General features: G+C 41.4%; 1 protein-coding gene across 10 annotated transcripts in view; it reads left to right on the forward strand.

The window, feature by feature from the left end:
- ASPH (aspartate beta-hydroxylase) overlaps nt 1-27,107 on the forward strand; it is a 191,779-nt gene that overhangs the window by 156,555 nt on the left and 8,117 nt on the right. For all 10 annotated transcript variants that reach the window (XM_075920632.2, XM_075920630.2, XM_075920631.2 and 7 more), the window contains 5 exons: nt 284-373; nt 7,945-8,082; nt 16,858-16,993; nt 17,800-17,891; nt 20,867-21,000. In XM_075920632.2, coding sequence (XP_075776747.1) covers nt 284-373; nt 7,945-8,082; nt 16,858-16,993; nt 17,800-17,891; nt 20,867-21,000 — 590 coding nt within the window. The remainder of the gene's footprint in view (nt 1-283; nt 374-7,944; nt 8,083-16,857; nt 16,994-17,799; nt 17,892-20,866; nt 21,001-27,107) is intronic.

The raw sequence follows: 27,107 nt of genomic DNA on the forward strand, positions 1-27,107 counted from the left end.
CTATAAAATGAAACCTGTCTTGGAATTTCCAGATTTTCTTTTTTAAAAAATGCCTTTTTTGGAGATTTTATGGAAGAGGAGGAAATTGAAAAAACAATGTTTTCAAGAATTTTTTGACTGAAGTGTTATTCATTCATCCGTAACTTCAGGATAACAAAATATTTTACTTCTATATAGTTATTTACGAATATATTTTACATGCCTATTTCTTGGATTGAATGGTCTGCTTGCTGTAACAGCTACATGAACTGTTTTACTGGTGTTTATTTCATTCTTTCTCTAGGAAGGACTGGAGTCTGGTGACCCTGGCACTGATGATGGACGCTTTTATTTTCATTTAGGTGATGCCCTGCAGAGAGTTGGAAACAAAGAGGTACAAGTTTTGCATGTTTCTTGTTTTAAAAAATACAATCCTACAAGGTGCTCTGCACTCTTTTTCCAGTCCAAAAAAAGCATGTAAGCATGGTCTTAACATTGTGAACCTGAGTAATTTCATTGGTTTAACAGCCCAGGATCTGGTGGATCTCAAACTGTAGGACATCAGCAGCAGAAAGTCTGCCTGGAATGTGGGTGCACAGCAGCTGTTAACAAATCTCAGTCTACTGGCAGGGAGGGAGCAGGAAGGGCACACACTGCAAGCCAGTCTGGGCATACCAGTCAGGCAAGTCAAACATGGGAGGGCTAGTCAGGGAACCAGGGAAATTCATAAATTCTCAATACATGAAATTTTTGACTAAAAGGTATCTTGCTAGCACTACAGCTGGAACCAACCCTGGAGCTACAGGATCTTTTCCCTCAGGGGCAAAGATAAATGAATACTGTGTATATGTGCAGGTTTAATGCAACACACTTGCTCAGAACTCTGCTGTGGGAGTAGGTCTCTTGCTGCAACAGATGTATAAGTATTACTGGATTTTGGGAGATTTGAACCAGTGCACTGGTTTCCTGTATTTGTTTGTGTAAGATTAGCGGGCAAGCCAGAATCTTAGATCCTCAATATTATGCAAGGATCCTTTCTCCAAGAAATAATGAGCATAAAATATAAGGCAATGAAAACCAAGAGAGCTTTTCCTCTTTTATCTAATTTGGGAAATGGAAAGTTACACATGTAGATTAACCCTCCTTCTTTTGAGAGAAATCAGAAGATATGAGTTTTTTAACTATGAACACTAATGTTGACATGAAAGTAAAGAAAGCTTCATTCATAAGGAATATGGATAGCTGAAAACAGATAAACACTGTCTTGAGAGAGTCATCTTTTTGTATGTTATCAGTGGCATAAAAATATTTCAGAAGCATTGACATTCACATTATTTTCGAAATGCAGACCTCTTGAGTATCTTGTGTCCAAACAGTGTAACAAATTACCATATATATTGATTCATAAGTCGACTTTTTTTGGAAAAAATTCCCACTTGGGACAGGTTTATGAACGGATTCTAAAAAGGCAGAGCAGCAGCGACTGGGACCCAGTCCGAGCCGGGACAAAGCAGTCCTTGCTCGTGCTAAGTCCCAGCTGCTGTCACTCTGCCTTTTAAACATAGTTAGAGCCTAGTGGCTCTTACTACATTTGAAAAGCAGAGCTGCTGTGGTCTGGGAACTGACACCCACCCCCACCCCAAACTTACAGAGAAAAAAATGGTAAAATGTCACTGGCCTGTTTATAAGGTTCTAGACAGCTGTACTCTGAAGTCCACTTATAAACAGGTCAATTACTTTTTTTACCATTTTTTTCTGTAAATTTGAGGGGTTGGCTTATAAACGAATGGGTTTAGAGTGTATACGATAGTCTGCTGGTGGCATTTATGTAGTCAATATAAACCAGTGGCTATAATCAGACTTTGGTGATCTTAACTAGAACCAGATCACCAAACATGACAGGCCTTCAGTTATTCAATAAAAATCTTTTAGAACGGTGATTGTAATTTTTCATAGCACAATTACTCTGAAGCTACATTTCCAGATCCAGGTGATAACATGCTAGTCTGAAAAAGTTGGGGGTCTCTCCTGTGGAAGAATAATAAAAAATACTTGTACTGAATTCTTATGGATTTAAAAGTTCATTCACAAGTAAGAATTGGTTGGTCTTCCTTTATATATCTATGTATCTATAAATAGATACGCAAAATTGAAATGCTTTTATGCTCAACGAGGAGAAGATTAAGGATTTGCTCTGGAATAATAAGCTTGCTTGTAAGGCAAGAGCAGGGGTGGGAACTTTTTTTGAGTCAAGACTGTTGACCCGCAGCAAAATTCTGTGTGCTCCGGCTCCACGATGGAGTTGCAGGGTGGGCCCGGAGTCTCAGTATATGGATCCAGGCAAACCAAGGTCTGCATCCAGCCCCTGAGCCAGAGAATTAAATTATTGACTATGCTGATGTTTCCTCATGGACAGTTAATTTATGCCAGAGAAAGATCTAATCAATGAACTAATTGTGGCAGAGGAAATTTAAATTTGTCCCAATGGAAAGTCCCCTGTTAAGCTACATTTCTCTACCTGGCCTTGCCAGACTTGCTGAGCTTACAGATTTAAACAAGAAAAGAGATGGATGCATAAGGAATATATGGAATTGTCATCACAGAAGATAGACATTTATCTATTACAGCTAAATTAAGAATTCAGCTTTGGTAAATTGCAGAGGTAGAATGGAAGAGGCTCTTTCCAACTCAAATAATACTATAAAATGGTACAATAAATAATAAAAACATAAAATCAATGGAAAGGCTTATATAAACAATAGGTGGAGTAAGTGCTTTTCATGGGGAATATATGGACTAAAAATGTATTAGACTATTAATCAATTGGAAAACATTATTTCTACAGTTACCTTGAATTGTAGAGTGGACAATGCCTAATTTTTCTCTACATTAACAGATGTATTTGAAATAAAAATGCTTTTAATATAAGCTAGCAATAATCCCTACATATAAATAGCACTAGCGATCTCTCTCTACAGTCAGTAGTTGAAACAGGAAATTCATACTCTTGTCACCTTAGCTAGCTTTAGGTGTATTGCACCTGAGTGCAGGCAGTGAGCATTTAAAGTCTATTGATAGTGGAGATGAATGTAGGAGATAGCTGTGTAGAGAGTCTCTGGGTTAAGCTAAAAGGGGTAAAAAACGAGGGTGATATCATGCTAGGAGTCTACTACAGGCCACCTAGCCAGGTGGAAGAGGTGGATGAGGCCTTTTTTAAACAATTAACAAAACTATCCAAAGCCCAAGATTTGGTGGTGATGGGGGACTTCAACTATCCAGACATTTGTTGGGAAACTAACACAGCGAGGCACAGGCTATCCAATAAGTTTCTGGACTGCATTGGAGACAACTTTCTGTTTCAGAAGGTTGAAAAAGCTACCAGAGGAGAAGCTGTTCTGGATTTGGTTTTAACAAATAGGGAGGAACTAGTTGAGAACTTGAAAGTGGAAGACAGTATAGGGGACAGTGATCACGAAATAATAGAGTTCATGATCTTAAGGAAAGGTAGAAGGGAGACCAGCACAATTGAGGTAATGGATTTCAGGAAGGCAGATTTTGATAAGCTCAGAGAACTTGTAGGTAAGGTCCCATGGGAAGCAAGACTGAAGGGAAAAACAACTGAGGAGAGTTGGAAGTATTTCAAAGGGACGTTGTTAAGGGCCCAAAAGCAAACAATTCCGCTGTGTAGGAAAGATAGAAAATATGGCAAAAGACCAGCTTGGCTTAACAAGGAGATCTTGCACGATCTCAAAATAAAAAAGGAGTCATATAAAAAATGGAAACTAGGACAACTAACAAAGGATGAATATAGGCAAGCAACACGGGAATGCAGGGGCAAGATTAGAAAGGCAAAGGCACAAAATGAGATCAAACTAGCTACAGGCATAAAGGGAAACAAGAAGACTTTTTATAAATACATTAAAAGCAAGAGGAAGACCAAGGACAGGGTAGGCCCACTGCTTAGTGAGGAGGGAGAAGCAGTAACAGGAAACTTGGAAATGGCAGAGATGCTCAATGACTTCTTTGTTTCGGTCTTCACCGAGAAGTCTGGAGGTGTGCCTAACGTAGTGAATACAAGCAGAGAGAGGGTAGGTTTAGAAGATAGGATTCACAAAGAACAAGTTAAAAGTCACTTAGGAAAGTTAGATGTCAGCAAGTCACCAGGTCCTGATGAAATGCATCCCAGGATACTCAAGGAGCTGATAGAGGAGGTATCTGAGCCTTTAGCTATGATCTTTGAAAAATCATGGCAGACAGGGGAGATTCCAGAAGACTGGAAAAGGGCAAATATTGTGCCCATCTATAAAAAGGGGAATAAGAACAACCCAGGAAACTATAGACCGGTCAGTTTAACGTCTGTCCCAGGGAAGATAATGGAGCAGGTAATTAAGGAAATCCTATGCAAACACTTGGAAGGTAATAAAGTGATAGGGAATAGCCAGCATGGGTTTGTGAAGAACAAGTCATGCCAAACTAATCTGATAGCTTTCTTTGATAAGATAACGAGCCTTGTGGATAAGGGAGAAGCGGTGGATGTCATATACTTAGACTTTAGTAAGGCATTTGATACGGTCTCGCATGATATTCTTATTGATAAACTAGGCAAATATAACTTAGATAGGGCCACGATAAGGTGGGTGCATAATTGGCTGGATAACCGTAGTCAGAGAGTTGTTGTTAACGGTTCTAAATCCTGCTGGAAAGGGATAACAAGTGGAGTTCCTCAAGGGTCTGTTTTGGGACCCGTACTGTTCAATATCTTCATCAATGATGTAGATATTGGGATAGAGAGTACGCTTATTAAGTTTGCGGATGATACCAAACTGGGTGGGGTTGCGACTTCTTTGGAGGATAGGGACATAATTCAAAATGACCTTAGCAAGTTAGAGAAATGGTCAGAGGTAAACAGGATGAGGTTTAATAAAGAGAAATGCAAAGTGCTCCACTTAGGAAGGAACAATCAGTTCCATACATACAAGATGGGAAGCGACTGTCTAGGAAGGAGCATGGCAGAAAGGGATCTAGGGGTCATAGTGGACCACAAGTTGAATATGAGTCAACAGTGTGATGCTGTTGCCAAAAAAGCAAATATGATTCTAGGTTGTATCAACAGGTGTGTTGTAAGCAAAACTCGTGAAGTCATTCTGCCGCTCTACTCTGCACTAGTTAGGCCTCAGCTGGAGTACTGTGTCCAGTTCTGGGTGCCATATTTCAAGAAAGATGTGGAGAAATTGGAAAGGGTACAGAGAAGAGCGACAAGAATGATTAAAGGTCTAGAGAACATGACCTATGAAGCCAGGCTTCATGAACTGGGCTTGTTTAGTTTGGAAAAAAGAAGATTAAGGGGGGACATGATAGCAGTTTTCAAATATCTAAAAGGGTGTCACAAGGAGGAAGGAGAAAATTTGTTCCTCTTGGTTTCTGAGGACAGGACAAGGAGTAATGGGCTTAAAGTGCAGCAGGGGAGGTTTAGATTGGACATTAGGAAAAAATTCCTAACTGTCAGGGTGGTCAAATATTGGAATAAATTGCCAAGGGAGGTGGTGGAATCTCCCTCTCTGGAGATATTTAAGAACAGGTTAGATAGACATCTGTCAGGGATGGTGTAGGTGGAGCTTGGTCCTGCCTTGAGGGCGGGGGGCTGGACTCGATGACCTCTTGAGGTCCCTTCCAGTCCTATTATTCTATGATTCTATGATTCTATGATAGCCATAGTTATTACAACCCACAGGCTGAGGAACATATGTTGAAAATCATCCTGTTTCCATTCCAGATAAGCTTAAACTATAAAGATATACAGTGTAATACATAACATTTTTATGATCCGTCCTAAAGACACAACTTTAAAAATCTCCTCTGAGAAACTTGCAATATTTTATAGCAGTCAAAAGGAAAAGTTCCAAGGCTGTCCACTGTTGTTGGATTTGTTAACATGGCTTTTCAGTGCTTCGTATATCTACTGGAGTAGCACATTTCGCAGCAATTCTCTTCTTCGTAGATCATCAGATTTTATACACCAGAGAATCAGGCAGCATTTTGAGAGTGAGGGAAACTTAAATGTAGACCTCCAAAGAAATAATTCTCTTTGGTTTCATAGTGCTTGATGATTATTTAAAACGTTTTCTTTGAAATCCGGCATAGCCATTCAAATGTAAAGTGCTTTTTTTCTTTGAAATAAAGAAAAGTAGGCTTGCCAGGTGTCCGGTATTGACCCCAACAATCGGGTATTTTCGCCTCATGTCTGGTAAAAAAAAAAAAAAAAAATTCAGAAAATACTGGACACCTAAAATGTCCGGTATTTTCTGATCTATTCCCGGCCAGGAGGTGAAAATACCGGTGCTTACCTGGTTCCACGGGGAGCTGTCTGGCCCAGAGCAGGGAGACAGGATGGCAGATGGCCGCTGGCAGCCTGTTAGGGCTCAAAAGCGTTTCTTAAAGGGGCCATTCTGATTGCTCAACAACTTTGGTCTCCCCGTTTTTTTTCCCCTTGACAGAATTTTTTCCCTGGTGGAGTTTTTTTTGGGGGGGGGAGGGGCGGCTGTTCGGTATTTTTGGTTAAACTATCTGGCAACCCTAAAGAAAAGTCAGAGTTTCCAACCACCAATCTGTGGACAGAACTGCTGACTGTTGTGCCAAGGTGGCGGCCAGAGCTCAAGCCGGCTGTTCGTGGTGGCTCAGCTCCAGAAGCCGTGGGGGCTTTACAACAGTAACCTTTTTTAGGCAGTTTATTATGTTGGCATTACTGCCCGCTGCTGGATGGCATGTCAAATGTGCTCAGTTGGTTGTGTTCATATCTGTAAGAGACAACCAAAAGTGATTGTCCTTTCACTGAAGTGGTAAACACCTTTATTTCCACTGCAAACAATCTTGGGCTTTTGTCCTTTGTACCATGTGTGCAGTGACTGCATACTGCCAGGTATTCATTGTAACTGAAGGGGTAAGGGGGCTATTTTCTATTCTATGTTTATACTGTGTCTAGCACAAAGAGCCTTGCCAGGGCCTTTGTGTTACTTGAACACAAATAACAATTCATACAACATCAAAAAGCAAGCAATGTTCCACTTCCTGGTGAGTTCTCTTTGAGGCAAATCATCTTTTCTTTTCCTTGGATCTGTATGCTAGTGGCATAGAAAGGCAAAATTAACCAGCTGATAAAGGGTGCAAGCCTACAATTCCTTTTTTTATGAATAGTCCCACTGAGGTCAAGCTTGTAGGATCAGGCCAAAGCAAAAGTATGAGAGTTAGGCAGAACTTACTGTAGAGCAAGGCTTTGCAAATTCGAGCACACTGGGTGCAATCAAATGAGTTTCCATAATTGACTCAGTAAATCAAAATGTGCACAGCCACATGAAGCTAGGCAGAGAGAAGGCTGCCAGTCAGCATTCTGCCTTTAGGGGTTACTGCTCCCCTACTGGACAACCAGGACACTGGAACTGAGTCTTCTCTCTGGAGTCATCTGATCTTCCACCTCTGCCTGGACTTCTGCTCCCTAGCTGGCTTAGAGTGGCTGAGTCATGATAGAGGGGCTGAGCCTCCTGCTTGGCCTGTGGAAGCAGCAACTTCTCTGTTCCCCACTCTACAGACAGGGAACTAAGTAAGGCACAAAGCGGAGGATTGCCATGCTCATGGGGAGGAGCAAGGGGTTGAACCCCCACGTGAGCCCCTGAACTATTGGAACAGCCCCACTCTCTGTGTGTTAGTTTCCACCTGTGTTGGTGAATACAGACTGGAAGGTCGCACAACACTGGTTGATCTGAGCTACCTACGCTATTAGCTTTTTTTCTTAAGTGCTTATTGCAGGCCTAACATAAAGGATTAAATGGTGCTCCTATAGGAAGCCTATTACTTTTCCAAGAGGGAGTGTCATTCAGATGTGTTGAAATGCCCTTTTAAAATTAGTAAATTATTCTTGTCCGATGAAGTTGGGCTGGTGCAAGTTGGTTGTAAACAACTGTGATCTTCTAGGCATACAAATGGTATGAACTTGGGCACCAGAGAGGTCATTTTGCATCAGTCTGGCAGCGCTCTCTCTACAATGTTAATGGACTAAAAGCTCAGCCTTGGTGGACAGCAAAAGAAACTGGTTATACTGAATTGGTGAAGGTAAGTGAGTTTCTCCCTCCTCTCTTTCTTATTCCTTTTAATATGCGTTGGAGTTTATTTTGATCATAAACTAAGTCTAAGGTATTTAAGTGAGACAATCCTAGTCCTTGGAGAAAGTGCAAATGAAGAGCTGCTGACCACAAACCCCAACATCAGCCCTGATATTCACTCCAGGAAGTTTAATTAATAGACTATAAAGCTAATTTCAGATGCTCTACAAAGGATATATAATAGATTGGACTGAAGTGACTGAAATAGATTTAATCAGTAAATACAACATTCATATGATAGGCCATTGAAGTTTAGTAAGTGCAAAATGACAGCAGAACCTCAGTAATTTTTGCCTATAATGGGCACCCCCTATGGATTGCTTAGTTTTCTAATTAGGTAGTAAGGCCTATATCCTACCTCCTTTGTACTAGTGGCTTTGTTGGGAGTTTAAATAGCATCAGGAATTTAAGCTGAGGTCCTAAGTGATGGATACAATTAAGGACAGCAGAATAATACTGTTTAGTTCTTTTAATGTGCTTTACTCATTTACTTGGACAAGTGTGGTTCAATTTTAATCTTTATAATCATGTGCAAAAATGTATTCTAGTATCTCTTGTAATGAATATTGCCTTAAAAGAATACCTCACTGCAGCAGACCGCTATTAAATCTTGAGAAATGGGAAGAAATAGCAATTTTTTGCGTACTTGTGTGTCACAGGGTGTGAATTAGCAACAGTCCACTGTGTAGGCATTTCTATGTAATGCACTATATATTTTCATGATGAAACACTTGTTCCTTCTCAGGCAGCCTTTTATATTATGTTTGTATATACAATTTTACAACTTGTATTATAACCTACTGTGAAAGATTTAGTTTTAAAAGAAAGATAATTGTCCTTTGTAATTTTCCAGTTAAAGAAAAACAACACATTTTCCTGAATATAAAATCTGTATGTATCAACACATGTGCACACACACAATGTATATGAAGAAAAACAAGTAGGACCATATATTGCCTGGCATAAGGGAGGTCAGAACACAGGTTGTCCCATGGAGGAGCTGTGCACTGTGGAAGTCCTCAAAGCAGTGTCCTTTCAGAGCTAGTTCAAGAAAGATGGAGCCGGGCTTCTATTCCATCCACATCCACCAGCAGAAGCACAGAGGGGAAGTGAATACTGCATCCTCACCAAGGACAATGCAGTGGTCATGCTTTCCCAGCACTTTGGGAATTCTAGGAGCTGTTGTGCCTGGCTTTCTGAAGTACAGCGTCTCTCTGAATTCCTCATGGGGTGTGGTGTGGCACCTCCAAAGCATATTTAAGCCCACAGCATATAGCTATGTAACAAATCAGCAAGGAAGTAGAATCCCTGAAGGCACAGAAGTACAATCACAGTGAATGACAGCAGAGAGTAGGAACAATAAGAGGAAGAGCAATAATATAAGGAAGTGAAACAGTAATTGGGACAGATGGATGCCAAGGAAAAACTAGAATTTCTGAAGCCTGATATGAATTACCGTCTGCAATTTCCAAGCTTTTGTTGATTTGGATCCGAAAGCTAAGTATGGACAATATTTTTATACTCACATTATGTCTCACATATTAGTTGTTTATGATATTTATTTTATTTCAGATCTTTCATTTATCTATTAAACATATTGACCATGGTGGAATGTTAAATATTTTCATTTGTAGTTGTACACGGTTGTAGTTATACACAGAGCTGAGCAATATGGTCCCCGCACCATGTAGCATCACTACAGAGGTAGTCAGGTCAGTCATCTGTCCAAATAACTGTGAAACTTGTCCCTTTAACATTTATTAATTACTGTGAGCAAAATAATGATTAAAAGAAAAAGTTAAATCTGGTCATATGCACAGTACAACAAGGCAATGAGTAATAAAACACTCAGAGGTATTGCAATATTTAGTTCCTCGGCTGTGTTATTGGTTACAGATTGTCATTGCACTTGTACTGTATTACTGGGCTTGATTTATCTGTACATTTCACTTTAATTGGGGAAAGAGGTGTTTTATATTCTTTAAGGTAACCTTCACAATTGCTAGTGTGAGTCCAAAATATAAGTTGAAGGCATCTTCAAAAACAAAAGTTTGTTGTATTCTCTCCCACCTACTACCATTGCCCCCACATGACCCAATACAATAATTTCAATATTTTTAAAAAGCTAAAATTAATTCTAAAAATCTACTGCGATGCAAGCAAAGTGTGCAGTAGCATTTCCAAGATAGTGATAATAAGCTTAATAAAAACAGTTGTTTTATTAACTTAAACATTCTTGTTAGAGAAGAAACAGGCGACCCAGGAGTGGATTGGGTAGAAAGGACTACTTTATTGCTTACGCATGTTTATCTCAGACATTCATCACAATGTCGGGGTGGCAATAACCTGGTGACAATCACACCCTTTTATCTTTTTTAGTATGTTAATTCATATGTCTATCACTACTTTTCCTAAAGCCTTATTTAGTAATGTTAACTCCCATAAAATGAATATTAATAGACAAATAATGAATACAGTTATACCCACCCCTAATTACTGTTTATAGAACTTCCAGTCAAATCAACACATCCCCATACTACAAGATAACAGATTACAGAGATTACAAGGGATTTTGACCCTGAAAATATGTTATGCAGAGCCAATGAAGATAAGCAAAATCCACAACAAAGTCAAGCTGCATGCTTATCTATTTTCCAAGGCTGCCAGGAGAAAGGGGAAAAACATGTTTGAAAGGCAATGGCAATGCCTTTTCTGGCTATACCCCTTACCCACTAATGTAGAGCCATTTCAGACCCCTATTAATTTTTACATCCCCCAACAATTCTGACTTCTGTTTTTTGTTTAAAAGGAAGAAATCAGTGCAATTTCTCTATCCCACACAATAAAAACCCATCTGTACTCATTCTTCACTACTTTGCATCTTTATAGTCATTTAACATCTGTGCAAGAGGGATGTAAATTGCAACCAAACCAAATAGTAGAGTATTACTCTTCCATTGCATAGGGTACATGGCTTGGCTACACAAGGTGCAAGGCAGTGGATAATCAGGCCTGTTCTCCCTCAGAGCTATTCTACATACTATGCTGAATATAATTTTTTTTTTTTAAAAACAACGAATAGTCTAGTAGCACTTTAAAGAATAACAACACATGTAGATAGTATCATGAGCTTTCGTGGGCACAACCCACTTCTTCAGGTCATTTGAAGAAGTGCCCACTGGCTCACACCTCCCCTTATCGACTAATTGTGTTGTTAATACAAATTGTATTGACTACATGATTAGTTAGTTAACCACTTCTTAACATCCTTGCCTTATACCATTCTTTTTGTTTGTATTTTTGTTTAACTTTTACTTTCCAGCTGGTTAGTTCTCATTTAAGATGGACAAGAAGTAAGACATTTTCTGTACCCTGAAGTCATCTTTGCTAGTCCTACATAAGTATCCTCAAGATAACTTTATCCTTTCCTTATAGTATAGATTTGACATCTGGAAAGGATCCTAGTAATACTTTGCCAGCAATGTACTACAGTGAGTGGAAATCATTGCTTAAAGTGGATCATGTACTGTCAATTTTCTCTGACAATGTGGATTTTATTAGTTAAGAATGTCAAGCCATCCTCTAGAGAAAATTAAAGTGCTAGCTATCCTACCACGTGTCTGCAATCCATAATAGGCCTTGAAAGGGCTGCTAGGTGGTTAAATAGAACTTTTTGCTGGTCATTCTGACACCTCAGTTGAAATGGTTTAGAAAACAAAGGATAAAGATTAAAACTTAATTTACAGCTTAATTTCACCATTAAGACAAGTAACTATTTAATATAAAAAAGTTGGTGAAGACTTTAAGGAAAGCCCTGTCTCGCAAAGAGTAAAGGTATTAGACATTTATTTCTGTGACGCTAGTGATGGCTATAGATTAAATAGGCTTTGGAAAAACAGAGTGAGGATTTCTTGGTATGCTCAGTAATATTTTTTCTCTAAAAATCAAGTTCAAGTGAAGAAAAACAGTACCTGAGTGTAGTAAAGTGTTTAGAATTAAAATCTACAGGATAATCAGATGTAAAGCAACAATAAGATGCAATTAGTTTTTTTAGAAGAAGACATTGAGGAAAAATGTGTAGAGGTTTATAGAAATCAGCTCTTTTTAAACAAATGCTTATACTCAAGGTGCTAGTCACATCTGGATTCTTGGTTCGAACTAATATTGGATCCACAACTGAAAAGAGGTGTCTGGTCGTACACTGATGTTTGAAATTGTGCTTATAATACAGCCTAGTAATTTTTAACATTTTCCTGGGAAATGCCACGACTTGGAATAACAGCAAGACAGTTGGTCCCAGTCCTGCAAACACTCAGGCTCTTGACTTCAATTGTGCGTAGTTAAAGTTCGGTACACTTGGAAGTAACTTCAAAACCAGGCCCTTCAGGATAAACACTGAGTTGAGTTTAAACTTCTCCAAGTAGTGCTCAGGTTCCTGCATTCACTTTCCTTCTTCAAAGAAACAGATTTGAATATTTATTTGAAATGGAGAATTATCAATTTGCTTTGGAAACATAATCCAAACCAGTTGCGATTGCTTCCACAGAAACTGGTTGGAATACAAAGTCTTAAAAGGAGTGTACAAACACCTGTTGGTTGAATGTTGGCCTGTTTTGCTAGCAAACTTCTAGAAGTGTAGTGAAGATGATAGACACAATCTGTAATATACACCCATGCTTTTCATGCTAGCAGGAGGAGGGGTGCTGGGGGTCAGTTATTGTCAGGGATTCACAGTGTCTCCTTTTGGGAGGGCAGGATACAGACCTTTTAGCAATAGATCCAAGCAGTGGAAGCAGTGCTTGATATTGATGTGTCAGGTCAAGCTGCAGTGGTTTCCTTCATCTCTTCCTGCTAGTAGATGATCAGTTATCTATTTTCATCTGGAATAGCTGGCTTTTACAGCTTTGAGCCTGAAATGGGGTTCACTCACCTGCCACCAATGCTCCAGTCTAGCCTTTCAAAGAAACTCTCAGTGGCTGATGCTGTCCATAAACTATTCTGCTTTTGGTTTGCAAAGCTCTTTGATATGCACGTAAGGCAGCTATAGTTATTTAGTACTACACTGTTATCTGTATTCTAAACGCAGCTCTCTTTCATCAGATCTAAGCAGTGCAGTTTTTCTCATCAGATTGGACACTATGGAGGTATACCAGTGGGGAAAAATGAAATCTCCAACAGGCTTGCTAGGGTTTACATCTGATCCTTCTACTTACCCAGCTTTTTGTCAAGGATATTTCCTATCCTCTTAAACTCCTGAATTCTCAAGCAGCAAAAGCCTAAGATTTTTTTATCAATATATATCAGGCTACGACACTAAACTTTTTAGCTTCTAGGACTTCTCCTCTTCCCCTCACAGCCAGAAAGAAAAGTGAAGCTGTAGTTTTTGTTGGAAAAGGATTTTTTTTTCCTTGCTGGAGTTAAGTATTCAGCAAGATTGTGGTGAAACCCACATGAGAAAAAAGGCTAGAATGAGCTCAGTAGGCAGCAAAATAATTGCCAACACTGTCTTTTATATTGGAGAGAGAGTAAATCCTAGTCACTGGAAAGAAAAAAGGAGATCTACAAAAGAAAGGGAGTTATAATCCTAACTTTCCTAGATCTTGGCTCCCCTACACAGTTTCTCAGAAAAGAGCTGGTAAGCATCAGTCATTTCATTGTTGAATACTGAGAGAATTCTAGGAATTTTGTTTCTAATGCTCTTTAGATACAATGTGCTGCACAGGTGGTATTGTCACATGGCTCGGTATAAACAGGTTTAGTTTTAATCTAGTTAGCATAGGTAACAATAGCTGTGTAGATATGGTGGCATGGATTTCAGCACAGCCTAGCAAACCAGAGTCCAATTCCTCCAGAACACGTCTTCATTGCAACTGGGAGTATACCTCTCAGCCTGCATAGCCAGACTAGCTTGAGCTAGCCTGTCTGACTCCTGTGTTCGAAGTTGGGTGGTTGGCCAAGCAACCATCTATGCCTCAACATTCACAGTGATATTTTCAGAGTTTTGAGTGACGCTGGTGCCAATCTGGCATGCTCCCAGCTGCAGCGTAGACTTGCACCAGGGAGGTGGGGTATATATTCAGGTTGCTAGCTGGTGCCACTGCATCAACACTGCTATTGTTGTTGGATTCACAAAGGGCTGTCCTTAGGATTAATGGGGCCCTATACAGAGTTATTCAACAGGTACTCCTATGCTCAATGGCAGTCATGGGAGTGGGGGATGACTTTTTAGAGATGTGATTTTATAATATTGAGCAGCACACCAATGTAATATTTGTAAAGCAAATTTTAAATTAAGGTCCTGTTGACTTACACAGCAAATTCAGAAACTGACAGTATGTACCTAGGGTTGGCAAATGCCTGTTAAATGGCTTCATTACAACTGGAATAGTTATTTCATGGGTTCACTGTTCAGCTAATACCGTGGTCCCCAACCCGGTGCCATGGCGCCCGCGGGGGCATTTCAATGCGCCCGCCAGGTGCTCGGGGCTGGCCTGGCCCCGGGCACATGGCGCACGGGCGCTTGCGGGGAGAGCGCACTTGGCAGGGGGAGCGCCGGGCGCGCGGCACTCGGCGGGAGGCGGCGGGGGGGAGCGCCGGCTCCGGGCACTCGACGGGAGCGCCGGCCACTCGGCGGGGGGGGCGGGGGGGAGGGGGAGCGGAGGCGGGGGGGAGGGGGAGCGCCGGCTCCGGGCGCTCGGCACTCGGCGGGGGGGAGGGGGAGCGCCGGCTCCAGGCGCGCGGCCCTTGGAGGGGGCCCCGCCCCCGGGCGCGCAGCTAGGTGGGGCCCCGCCCCCGGGCGCGTGGATGGGGGGGGCGCCCCGGGGCCCCGCCCCCTGGCGCCCGGCGGGCAAACGGCCACGCCCCCTGGCGCCCGACAACCTAAAAAGGTTGGGGACCACTGAGCTAATAGATCTGGCAGGTTTTTTCGCTTGCAAGTTAGAGTGTATCTGGCAGAACCAAAGCTACAGAACAGGGATACGAAGAGGCAGGTGGGTGGATTTTAAGCCCCAGTGGTGCCCCAAATTTTCAGGTGCCTTATGCAGCTGTGTATTCTGCTTACGGTAAGGAAGGCCCTGGATTCACACATTTTAAGGATAGATGGGACCATTTTGATCATCTACTCTGACCTCCTGCATGAACACAGGTCTTAATTTTGCACAGCAATCCTTGCATCAAGCCCATCACATTGAAACAAATGGTGTAGAGACAAACCAGTGAGGGTCCATTTTTCATGTTATTGAATTAAAATATTCCTACAGAAGTTCTTTTGTTTTCAAAAACTGGAGGGAGGAAATGCAATATTGCTCATGCAAAATGTGGTTTAGTGAAACAAGTAAATGGCTGGGAAATAGAAAATAATTTTGTATCATTAGGTCCCGTTGTTACTGTATTCACTTTTAGGAGTGTAAAATTAAAATTGATGGCAACAATTTCGATATTAGTTCTGTAATGTATAAGATTCTATGCAAACAATGTTCTAAGGGAACAGAGAGGAGTGGAGTTTTAAATTTCTCATACTAACTTTTGGAGAATGGTTCAAAGTTTTGAATGCATTCTGGATAAAAAGAGTGACAGATGTTTATGATTTAAACTTGCCCACCATTTTCACGGAGGGTATGTATGTAATACTTCTGCTGGATTTTCAAGTCAAATATCTTCCTTTTCAATAGCATCAGTGTTCAAATAAAGCTCAGTAGACCTAACTGATGTTCTAACTTGTAATTGCAGAGTTAAGTGGAATGCTTATATTGTTCCCTCAGAGCTGTAAAACTCAGCTGGCACTCAAGTTCCAGATTATGGTAGTGGGCGGGTCTTGAGAGTTTGCTAAGTACTCGTGTACTGAGACTGAAGATCAGTGTATATATATTAACTTGCAATATAAAATGATCTGTTACACAGCCTTAGGCTAATCAGAAAGCAAATTAAAGTGGGGGGTCAGTCTGTGAGTTGGCTAAGAGTTATTGGAATGTTTATGATAGTAAAGTAATTGTTTCTGAAGAACACCACGATGGTTGTTTTTACAGCCTTAACATGCCTTGGTAGAAATTGAAAATAAGGAAAGTTGACAATGATGAATGCTGTTCCTGATGTTAAATTAGAGGGTGGGGGGGAACTAAAGCGAGAACACAAATTCTTAGTACAGGTTGAACCTCTCTTGTCTGGGACTCTCTGGTCTGGCGACATCCATGGTCCGGCAGGATCACGAATATTGCGGGATCAGAGAGCCCCTGGACCAGAGGTTGGCCATGGGGTTGGCCATGGCAGCCCTGGGACAGCAGAGCCGCAGCGGCCCCAAGGAGCAGAGCCGCAGCGGCCCCAAGGAGCAGAGCTCTGGTGGCTCCAGAGTGGTGGATCAACAGCAGCTCCCGTTGCCCCAGGGTAGCACAGCAGCAGAAGCCCTGGCACCCCAAAGGAGCGGAGCCCTGGTAGCTCTGGGGAGTGGAGCTCTGGCTCTAATACCCCAAGCCCTGGCAGCACTGGAGCCAGGAAGCTGTGGTGGGGCTGGGATAACAGAGTCCAGCAGCTGTGGGGAGCGGAGCCCTGGGAGCAAGGGAGTTCCACTAGGTCTGCTGATGGACCCTGGGAGAACCCGGACTCCCGTCAGTAGAGGGATGAAATTGACCTCCCCAGGTCTGGCAAACTCCCTCATTCGGGACCAGTCAGGTCCTGAGGGTGCCAGGCCAGGGAGGTCCAACCTGTATAATAATTGTGGTTCTCACTGCAGTCCCTAGAAAAGAACTGGAAGCTTGTTCGTGATGAAGGGCTTGCGGTGATGGATAAAGGAAAAGGGCTCTTCTTACCTGAAGATGAGAACCTGCGAGAAAAGGGAGATTGGAGCCAGTTCACATTGTGGCAGCAAGGTAAGTTACCTATCGATTTACTTTATTGCTTCCTTCTCCTTCCTACAAAACCAATAATATTTTATTACATTGCTGTATCCGTCTTTTGAGCCTGTAGAAGGAAGCCAATAAAATGGCATTTGCACCCAGAGCATAATGAGCAAGAATACTTCATGCTAAATCACATTGCCCGGTAGCACCTGCAGAATCCAGCACTACAAATAACCATCTTTTGGCAAGGTTGCCAAGATTTTGTTCTAGCAAAGTCAATAGTGCACAAGTACAAATCAGCCTGGAGGAAGTAGAGAAGTCGGGAAGGAAAAAAAAAATCTATCTCTAGCCTTTTGTCACCCACCAACTGCAGTTCTGTCATTCAGAAATGATATGAGCTACAGTATGTGTTTTAATAAGCCAGCTGTTCTTTCTCTGAGCTGTGATGCAGGAGGCCTGAATATTGGACCGACCGTAGGGATTTACACATTAGAAAGAACTTTAAGAATATTTCAGTACTAAGGTATTGTTTGTCTTGATAGGAGTAATTTTTACCTTTTCTTGCCATCAAGCCTCATTCATAGGCTTATGACTTATCCCGCAAATGGATGATTTAAAAGCAGAGTGCAATAACTTTATCTGATATTACAAGCCACCTCTCTTTGCTTTCATTTCAGTTTCTGTCTTCTCTTTGCTTCTGTGAAATGGCATCAGTAATATAGGCACAGCTTCTGTAGAAAGCTCTTTGGAATCTTTGGCTGAAACCTGCTTGTATGAGTGGGAAGTGTAGCAATGCTTGTGTATTAAGTGTTTCACTTGCCAATTTGTTTTGTTAGGAAGAAAAAATGAAAATGCGTGTAAAGGCGTTCCGAAAACATGTGCTTTATTGGAAAGATTCCCTGAGGCTACAGGGTGCCGAAGAGGACAGGTACTTACTGACCTGCTTCATTGCTGCTGCGCAGGAGGGTGGGGTAAGGTGATGCTGAGGAGTACACACAGGGAATGCTTTCTTGAGCAGAGTTCAGTCAGTGGACCAGATCCACTGAGCCTGGTTCTGGGAGTTATAAACTGTATCCACTTGCACCAGCTTGGCTGCATAGGAGCATGAAGATTCGCCTCAAAGCTACTTCCACATGTCCTTCCTTGGGTTTTTGAGGCAGCTTTAAGACTCAGTGCAGGTTGCCAGCAAGGAATGTTGGCAAAGTATGTATCTCATCCCTGTCCAGTGCCTGTTCCACATAGAGGATAACAGCCTACTGCTGCTACCAGTTACTGTATTGTTAAGGATCTAAATGCCCAGACCCAACTGATGACTGGAGTCAGCATGATTCTATAGGATGAAATGTTGGTTTTTCAATGTTTTAACTAGGGACTTACATCCAAAAACTACATTCCAGGGATGATAGGGTTGCAAAATCAAACATTCAACATTTAAAGTACCATAGAAATGTAAGGCTAAAAAGGACCTCAAAAGGTGACCCAGCTGAGGCAGAATTAAGTATACCTAGGCCATCCTGGATAAGTGTTTAACGTGTTATTAAAAACCTCAAATGGCAGGGATTCCACAACCTATTCCAGTGTATTTCAGTGCTTGGCTTCCTTGTAGTTTAGAATTGTTTTCTATTATCTAATGTAAATCTCCTTTGCTGCAGATTAAGCCCATTACTACATTCCCACGTTCAGTGGACGTGGAGAATTCTTGACTACCATCCTCTTTATAACAGTCCTGAAGATATTTGAAGACAGTTATCAGCTCCCTCTCAGTGTTCTTTTCTCAAAACAGATGTATCCCTTTTTAACATTTCCTCATAGGTCAGATTTTTTAAACCTGGTATCATTTTTGTTGCTCTCCTCTGACCTCTCTCCGGTTTGTCCACATCTTTCTGAAAGAGCAGCACCCACAAGTGAACACACTACTCCAGCTGAGGCCTCATCAGTGTGGAGTGGAGCAGGACAGTTATCTCCGCTGTCTTACATAAGACACTCCTATTAATGTACCCGAGAATCATAAAACACTAGAACTGGAAGGGACCTCAAGAGGTCATCAAGTCCAGTCCCCTGTCCTCACAGCAGGACCTAAAACCATCTAGATCACCCTGATAGAATAATTATATTAGCTGTTTGCAGCTATTCAAGCTGTGGAAGGGAGGGGGAAGTAGCAGGCATGGATCATGAATCAGTAGATTGGTGCTCTGAAAGTGCTGGGAGGGAGGAGGAGTAGTTGGAAATGAAGGGCTCCAGTGCCCCAGTGTGTGAGGTGTGTGTGTGGGGGGGGGGGAGAATGGGGCAGATGGGGTGCACAAGCTGTGGGTAGAACCCCAGTGGGCTGCGGTCTGTCCACCACTAGATTTTAATCATGTGGCTACTCAGTAATCTTGGTTGCCTATCACTGTCTTAGAGTACAGGCAGTCCCCGACTTACGTGGATCCGACTTATGTCGGATCCGCACTTACGAATGGGGCTTTTCTCTCCGGTCTCCGTGGTCTGCTGGGGGGGTCCAGCAAAGCCGCTGGACCCCCCCAGCAGACCAGGGACACCCGAGCAAAGCCGCCGCCTGGGCGGCTTTCCTCGTTTGCCCAGGAGCAAAGCCGCCCAGGCAGAGGGACCCCCGCCGCCTGGGCGGCTTTGCTCCTGTCCCCCTGGTCTGCTGGGGGGTCCAGCTAGTGCGCCCCCCCCCAGCAGACCAGGCTTTTGTTGCGGGACGCCTCGGGTAGAGCAGCTGGGGTGCTGCCGGGTTGGTCCTGTGGGAACCTACCGGGCAGCGCCCCAGCTGTTCTGTCCCAGGGTCCAGATTCAGCAGCTGTTGAAACTGATCAGGCTGATTCCAGGAAGCTGGGGGCAGAGCAACTCTGCCTCCGGCTTCCTGTAGTCAGCCCCTGGTCAGTTTCAGTGGCAGCAGCTGAATCTGGAGCCAGTTCCGACTTATACAAATTCAACTTAAAAACAAACCTATAGTCCCTATCTTGTACGTAACCCGGAGACTGCCTGTATATGCTAACTACTTTCATTAAACTCTCTGTTTAATCTTGTATTTAGCTGTGGACACTCTTAGGCCAAGTGTACACTAAAGCTACGTCTACACTACGAGTTTTCTCGGCAAAAAATATGCTAATGAGGAACTAATTTGCATGAGTCACAATCTCATTTGCATATTTTTTGCCGATCCATTTTTTCGCTAGGGTTTTTGTGCAAAAACCCGATCAGATCTTGCGGGAAAAAGGGTTTTTGCACAAAAAGAAAAAGTCCGCACTGCTTGTTTTTGCACAAAAACCCTAGTGAAAAAACGGATCAGCAGAAAATATGCAAATGAGATTGACTCATGCAAATAAGTCCCTCATTAACATATTTTTTGCTGAGAAAACTCGTAGTGCAGACACAGCCTAAGAGTTTACTGTGGTGCAGCTGAACTGATGCAACCATGCTGCTATATGATATTTCGTGTAGCTGTTCCATGCCCACAGAAGAGAGCTGTCTTATCAACATAATTATCTACCCCCAATGAGCAGTGGTAACTGTGTTGGTGATAGAAACTTTCTTGCTGACAGCACTGTTAATACTGAGACTTGTGTTGATATAACTTGTGTTGCTCAGGAGGCTGGATTATTTAAACTCCTGAACAATGTAAATTATACTGACACAAGTGCCAGCATGGACCTTTCCCAGACCTGATGCAGAACTTGGTGTCATTCAAAAACTTGTCTCTTTCACCAACAGAAGTTGGTCAACTAAAAGAGATTAGCTCACCCACCTTGTCTCTCTAATATCCTAAGATAGACACAGTTACTGCAATGCTGCATATAGCAATTTTGGTCTGTCATCTTGGATCAGAACTGTAAAGTTCTGTTCTTCTCATGAAAGGTTAGTGAAAATGACCTTATTAAAGAATTGTATCTCTCTTTGCAGATCAAGTATTCTGTCATGCACCCAGGAACTCATGTTTGGCCTCACACAGGTCCTACTAACTGTAGGCTAAGGATGCATTTGGGCTTGGTTATACCAAAAGAAGGCTGCAGAATTCGATGCGCCAAAGAGAACAGGTATATTTTTTTCCTTCTCTTCCCTAAGGCATAAATAATTGGATTTCACTAGCTTACAGATGTGACTCACAAAACAAAAAAAGACAGTTCTGACGCATGTGTACTATTAGCTGATGGGTCTTTTGTTTGTTTATATATAAAAACTAGCAAACTTGTTTCAAATACATTAGTTTCAGTTGTCATGAAGTTATGCAACACTCTTGAGATGAAACCTCTTCTTTGCTATCATAGTCATTTATTTTTCTCTTTGTAACTGTGTCCATAGCCCAAAGATTTTGAATCAAAGGCCTCAAATCCAATGATGTTTACCAATTGAATACTAGAGTATTCTCTTTCTTGTGCTTGGAGGTCAGTCATCTTGATCACCAAAATGTAGGCTCTAACTGCAGCTCTGCTTGCTTCTTTACTACTATGGATAATGAGCACTCTAGTCTGCCCGTACAGGTCAGGCCCGCAGCTGGTCTGAACTGACATAGTTCCATTGATTTCAGTTGAAATTGAAGCTAGTGAAGCTATGCTCATTTTACAGTAGTAGAGGATTTATCCCACTATGTGGCTTTGATAACAAATGTTCTTAATTTTAAAATGCATTAAGAAGGAAAACTCCTTTCCAATAGGATATGTTACATTGAATCTCTGTTTGTTCACCTGACGAACCCGTAACTATATATTTGAGCTCGGGGCTATATTCCCCAGAGGAATCTATAAAAGACCAGGTGTTAGCATCCGATGCCTGCCTATGGCATTATAAATAAAACCATAAAAATATAAAACTGAACAAAGGCAAGGTCTACCGTGAAACAATTTTAACAAGTGACCTTGCAAAAATTTGCCTTTCACTTGCAGATTCTTATTTTCTGAGTCTGAAACCACCTCTGGAATTCTAAAGCTATCTGTTGTTACCCTGAGAATTTTCAGAGATTGAGGATATTTCGTACTGCATCTGAGTGCATGCTTCTACAGTGGAGAGGCATTTGGTGATGAAAAACAGATGTCAATCATGACGACAATGTGTGGTTGAGAGAAGTGTTCTGTAAACCAACCAGAGCAGATGACTTATAGAATTTTGAGAGTAGGAGTTTTCAGCTCTCAATAATCTAACTGTTATCTCTGCACAAGTGTTGGGGCTCCTGCTAGCATGTACCTTATATAAATATTCTGTGCTGGAGTCAGCATTGCAACTAATGCAGAATGTTCTGTCTAATCACTGAGGAATGCATTTTTTCTCAGCTTTCCAGCTCAATATTTGGAATAGGTTGCAAGCCCGGTACACATCTGGGCAGGAAAGAGTTGTGGCTAGATAGCTTAGAGGATTGTTAATAAGTGTGGAGCTTTTCACTTTTCAGTCACTGTTCTGAATTCAGGTCAGTAGTCACTGAAAGTCATCCAATGGCTGTTCAATGACCTGTGTGAAACTAAGTGGTGGTCACACTCCAGTTCCAAGCGAACCAGTGTCCACCACTCTCAATCCATTATCACAACAAGCATCCCTATTTGTCATAATCTGAGCAGACAGCTTAGCGGCACGCAGACTGAACTACCTTCTCTTAACTATCGCACTGGTCCCGCCACATCAGGTACTTGTCAGGGCAGCATGGGGAGGTGTGTGTTGCTACTGCTCTGCACAGAGAGGGCTTCAGGCCTCTGTGCTCTGCATCTGGCACATTCTGCACAGACTAAATTCACTAATTACAAATGTAAAATTAATACAGAAGGGCCGGCTTCTGCCTGGGCTGATATGTGCAGCTCTGGTCTACTTCAGCAGGAGCTGTAGATTCATTACCAAAGACACAATTCCCCCCTCCAAAATGATATTATTTGTCATAATAAAAATTAAGGGTTATGCACATGGGTGGCATCTAAGGAGGCATGATGAGAATAGTGAGGCGAAGGAACTGTCTCTGACAGGTACAATTCCCTCTCTGCTTCTTCCTTGCTGGTTTAGTCGTCATCTTCAACTAATATGCATAGTCTGACTCCCTGCCTGCCCCCTTCCACTTGTGTAGTGTGTTGCTTATTTGCTTCTAGGTACCCAGAGGCAAGGCAGGGTGAATGGGTGGTGAGGAAGTGACAAAGAAGGCGAAAACCACTAGTGTGACAAGGCCATGTAAAAGACTAATGCAATTCTAGGTCAGGTATTTCCAGTAGAGACAGGGACATTTTAGTACCATTAGACAAGATGCTGGTGAAACCTCATCTGGAATATTATGTGCAACTCTGATTACCTGTGTTTCAGAAAGATGAATTCAAGCTGGAACAGGTGCAGAGAAGGGACTCTAGGGTGATCAGAGGAATGGAAACCTATCCTGTGAGAGGAGACTTAGCAGCTTGGCTTGTTTAGCCTAACCAAAAGAAGTTAGAGGGGAGATACGATTGCACTGTATAGAAACATCAGAGGGATAAGTATCAGGGAGGGGAGAGAAGTTATTTAAATTAAGTCCCAGTATAGATGCAAGGACAAATGGGGGTCAGGAAGGAATTTTCTCCCGGGCCGCCCTTCCCCTCCCTGAGTACTCACGGTGTCAGCTGAACAGCCCTGCGTGCCTCCTAGATTTAATCAGGGGTATATAGTACAAGTCATGGGCTGTGAATTTTGTTTAGTGCCTGTGACCTGTCAATGAATTTTGCTGAAAATACCCATGACAACGATTGCAGTTGTGATTTGTAATGAGAGGGAAATATGTCCCTTTCATAAAGTCAAGGTAAAAACTTCTCATCTATAACAGGTAGTAAAAGCTCTCTTCTGAGCAAATGATACAGAAATCCTTCCCAGACTAGCTCCATTCCATATTACCTTTTGGTCATAATGTGATGATTTTCTCACAGAATAAGGCATCCGGAAGATATTTATTTGCATTTCAATGGCAAGTCTTGTAGTAGATCCAAATGAAAGATAATGGCTCTGACAACTTTATGACTTTTTTTCTGTGTGTTGTATAAATCAGTCTAACCCACTATGATGCAAATGATTGAGCCTTCTTTTAACCTCTGGTGGCACTCCATTTGAAGGTTTGTTCTCCAGAGTACAGCTCCTCTTTCAGACTAACTAGTGAAGGAAGTGCTTTTCAGATGAAATTTAAAAAAAACATCATAGGCCTGATTTTTTTACTCTCTTATATCGGCATGTAACAACTTTGACTTAATTAGAGCAATATTAATGTAATACCTGGCATAAGAATCAAGGAGTATATTGCTTAAAACAGGTATAAATTTGGAATAACTGAGCCTTATTTAAAAGGAGCGTGCACATACAATACCTTTCTGAATCTGCATTTATCTATTACCAAGGTGGCAGTGAAGTTAAGAGGCAGTCATACTAGAAATCTGAAAAGATTCACTGTCAAATAGATCAATTAATCTGGGCCTTGGATGCTGACATCCATTTGACAGCCAATTTGTGATTTTTGTTACTTCACTGTACCTGCTGATTTCTCCATGTTTGTTTCAAATTTGTGTCTCAATCATGTTTCTGCCATTTTTCTTAGGAGACTATTGCATAGGCTAGTAGTTCTTAATAGTGGTTTGTTTCCTGATGGTGGGTAAAAATTTCAAAAGTTTCAAAGGATTTAGAAACCCAAATTCCATTTTCAAAAATGACTTAGGCCTTGTCTACCCTCGGAAAAAAGGATGGTTTGTTTTTCTAATTGAATTAGCTCAATGAAGCTAACATAACTCAGTTGAAAACCCAATTTAACCTTTGTAGACACAATTGAATATCTTTAATCCTTTCCCATCCCTTATAAATATTCTTCTTGTATCCCAACTAACTTTCCAATATATTTGGTTTTCATGCCTTTAATATGGTTAAAGGATTAACCAATAATGGTAGGTCAAAATTTTCAAAAGCGACTAGTGGTTTTGAGTGCTCACCTTGAAACACCTTGGGCCTGATGTTTAGGAAATGCTGAGTATCCTCTGAAAATTAGGCCTTTTTAAAGAGACTCAAGTGAAAACAAAGCATTCAAAATCACTGGTTACTTTAAAAACTTTTGGCCAAAAGTCATTTCATCTCTCCTACTCTGTCAATCCCTATGGCTTAATCAGTTTTGTTACTGTACTCTGAATTGTGTCTAGTTTTCCAAACCTTTGTGGTTATGAGGTGCCCACAACTGTGTGCAGTATCCACAGTACAGTGTCATCAGAATGCAGGGAGAAGAGACTATCACCTCCTGTTTCCATGAAGTGATGCCTTTTCATCTGTAGCTGAAAGTCACATTAGCCTTCTTAAACAACGAGAAGTCCTGTGGCACCTTATAGCTAACAGATTTATTGGAGCACAAGCTTTTGTGGGCATGCATGCATCTGACGAAGTGGGTCTTTGCCCACAAAAACTTGTGCTCCAATAAATCTGTTAGCTATAAGGTGCCACCGGACTTCTCGTTGTTTATGCAGATTCAGACTGACACGGCTACCCCTCTGATATTAGTTTTCTTAAATCCTGCACACCATTGCAGAGTGATACCAAATTTGCTATGTGCTCTCATCATAAGTCTCCTTCAAAAGGTTCAGCTTTTTCCTTCCCATTGTTATTGCCTTCATGTATTGTTACCCAGGTATGTTAGGTTGCACTTTTTAAAGCTGAACCTCATTTTATTTCCTGTCCATATTTTAACTTCTTCACCTCCCTTTATATTATTACTCTGTTCTCAGTAGTGTATGCAACATTTCCTTCAACACCTTGGAATTAAGGCCCTAATCTTGCAAATTGACATGCACTCATGCAGGCGAATGAGGTGGTTGCCTAAGACACCAGGCTTTAAAAGGTGCCAAATTAGATGAAAGTGATTTTTTTCTATTTAAAAGTATATAATATGTTATCTCTTTATATATGAAAGTATCGAATATTATACGTATAAAACAGTGCATCATTGCCATGTCATTGAGTTATATTATTTATTTCACATTGGGGAGCATGGCTGTGTGTGTAAATACAGTAAAAATGTGTCAAGTCATAGCTTCAAAGAGTGCTGCCGGGGTCAGGGTCTGGCAAGTCAGTCATTCTCAGTAATCCAGGGTTGGCCAGTCATACAGTTGGGTTTGTGAGGCTTGCTGCTTAGTGAAGGCTGGACAGAAACCCACAGCAGCTGTTCTGCTGTGTTATAGGCTGTGATCCCAAAGATGCTGTGCCAGCAAAGAATTTGCATTGTGTTGGATTTGAAAATTTTGGTAAGAGGTTTGAATAAGATCGTAAAAGGAGAATCACAAGTACTTGTAAGATTAAGCTAGAGTCGGCATTTCAACATGGAAATTCAAAAGATATTAATGCAGTAGATTTGTGCAGTGAACTGAAGGATATTTCATGACAACTTCCAAGATGTACTGAAGTTTATTTCTGAATGCAAACTCAGACAGCTTTCCCAACATCTTAATGACTCTTTGAATTCTCTTGACTCTTCCACTTTCTGTTCCTAGTTGGGTCTGTAGCCTTTCAAAGTTAAAGTTGATCAAGATGTACCTTCATTCTTCCATCTGAAAGAGAGACTTGCTGGCCTGGCCATCTCAAAATAACACAAAATAGCTTCAAATCTTTCAAACAACTTATTGCTCAATTTGCAAAAGCAAAAGTACAAAAAGCAATGTTCTAAATGTTTACACCAACAGATGGACCAGTGCAAAAGGGTTATAACTCAAAAACAAACTTCATTCAGTATCAAGGGATAAATATTTTCATAGCTTCCCAAAAATTCAGTTCCTATGGAAGGAAGACAGTTGCAGCTTGAAATGCAACTGTTTAGAGCACTGACCAAAAACACTGTGTACAACGCAAACTAGTTACAACTTTAAAGTGTCAGCTTCTAAGCAGTTTCCCTGTACAGTATAATTGTTTTAGAATTAATGAAAATAGAAAAAAATCAATACAAATATTTATTTTTGTTTTGGCATTGTTAATTCCGAATGCCAAGTAGATAAATTTCATTCTAGACTTCTCATTTTTATTTATATTGAATCGGGAATCCTATTGACTTTGCAGCACAGAGCCCTTACTTAACATGCCATTAAATTCCTTTTCAAGGTCATCAATGAAGATGTTAAAACTGCACTTAACTGTGATCCTCCCAACTAATTAGATACCCCTGTTTCTGATACATTGCTTCTCACCATTCTCC

This window comes from Pelodiscus sinensis, chromosome 2 (genome assembly GCF_052426305.1).
Source record: "Pelodiscus sinensis isolate ZL-2025 chromosome 2, ASM5242630v1, whole genome shotgun sequence".
In the NCBI taxonomy this organism is placed as follows: Eukaryota; Metazoa; Chordata; order Testudines; family Trionychidae; genus Pelodiscus; species Pelodiscus sinensis.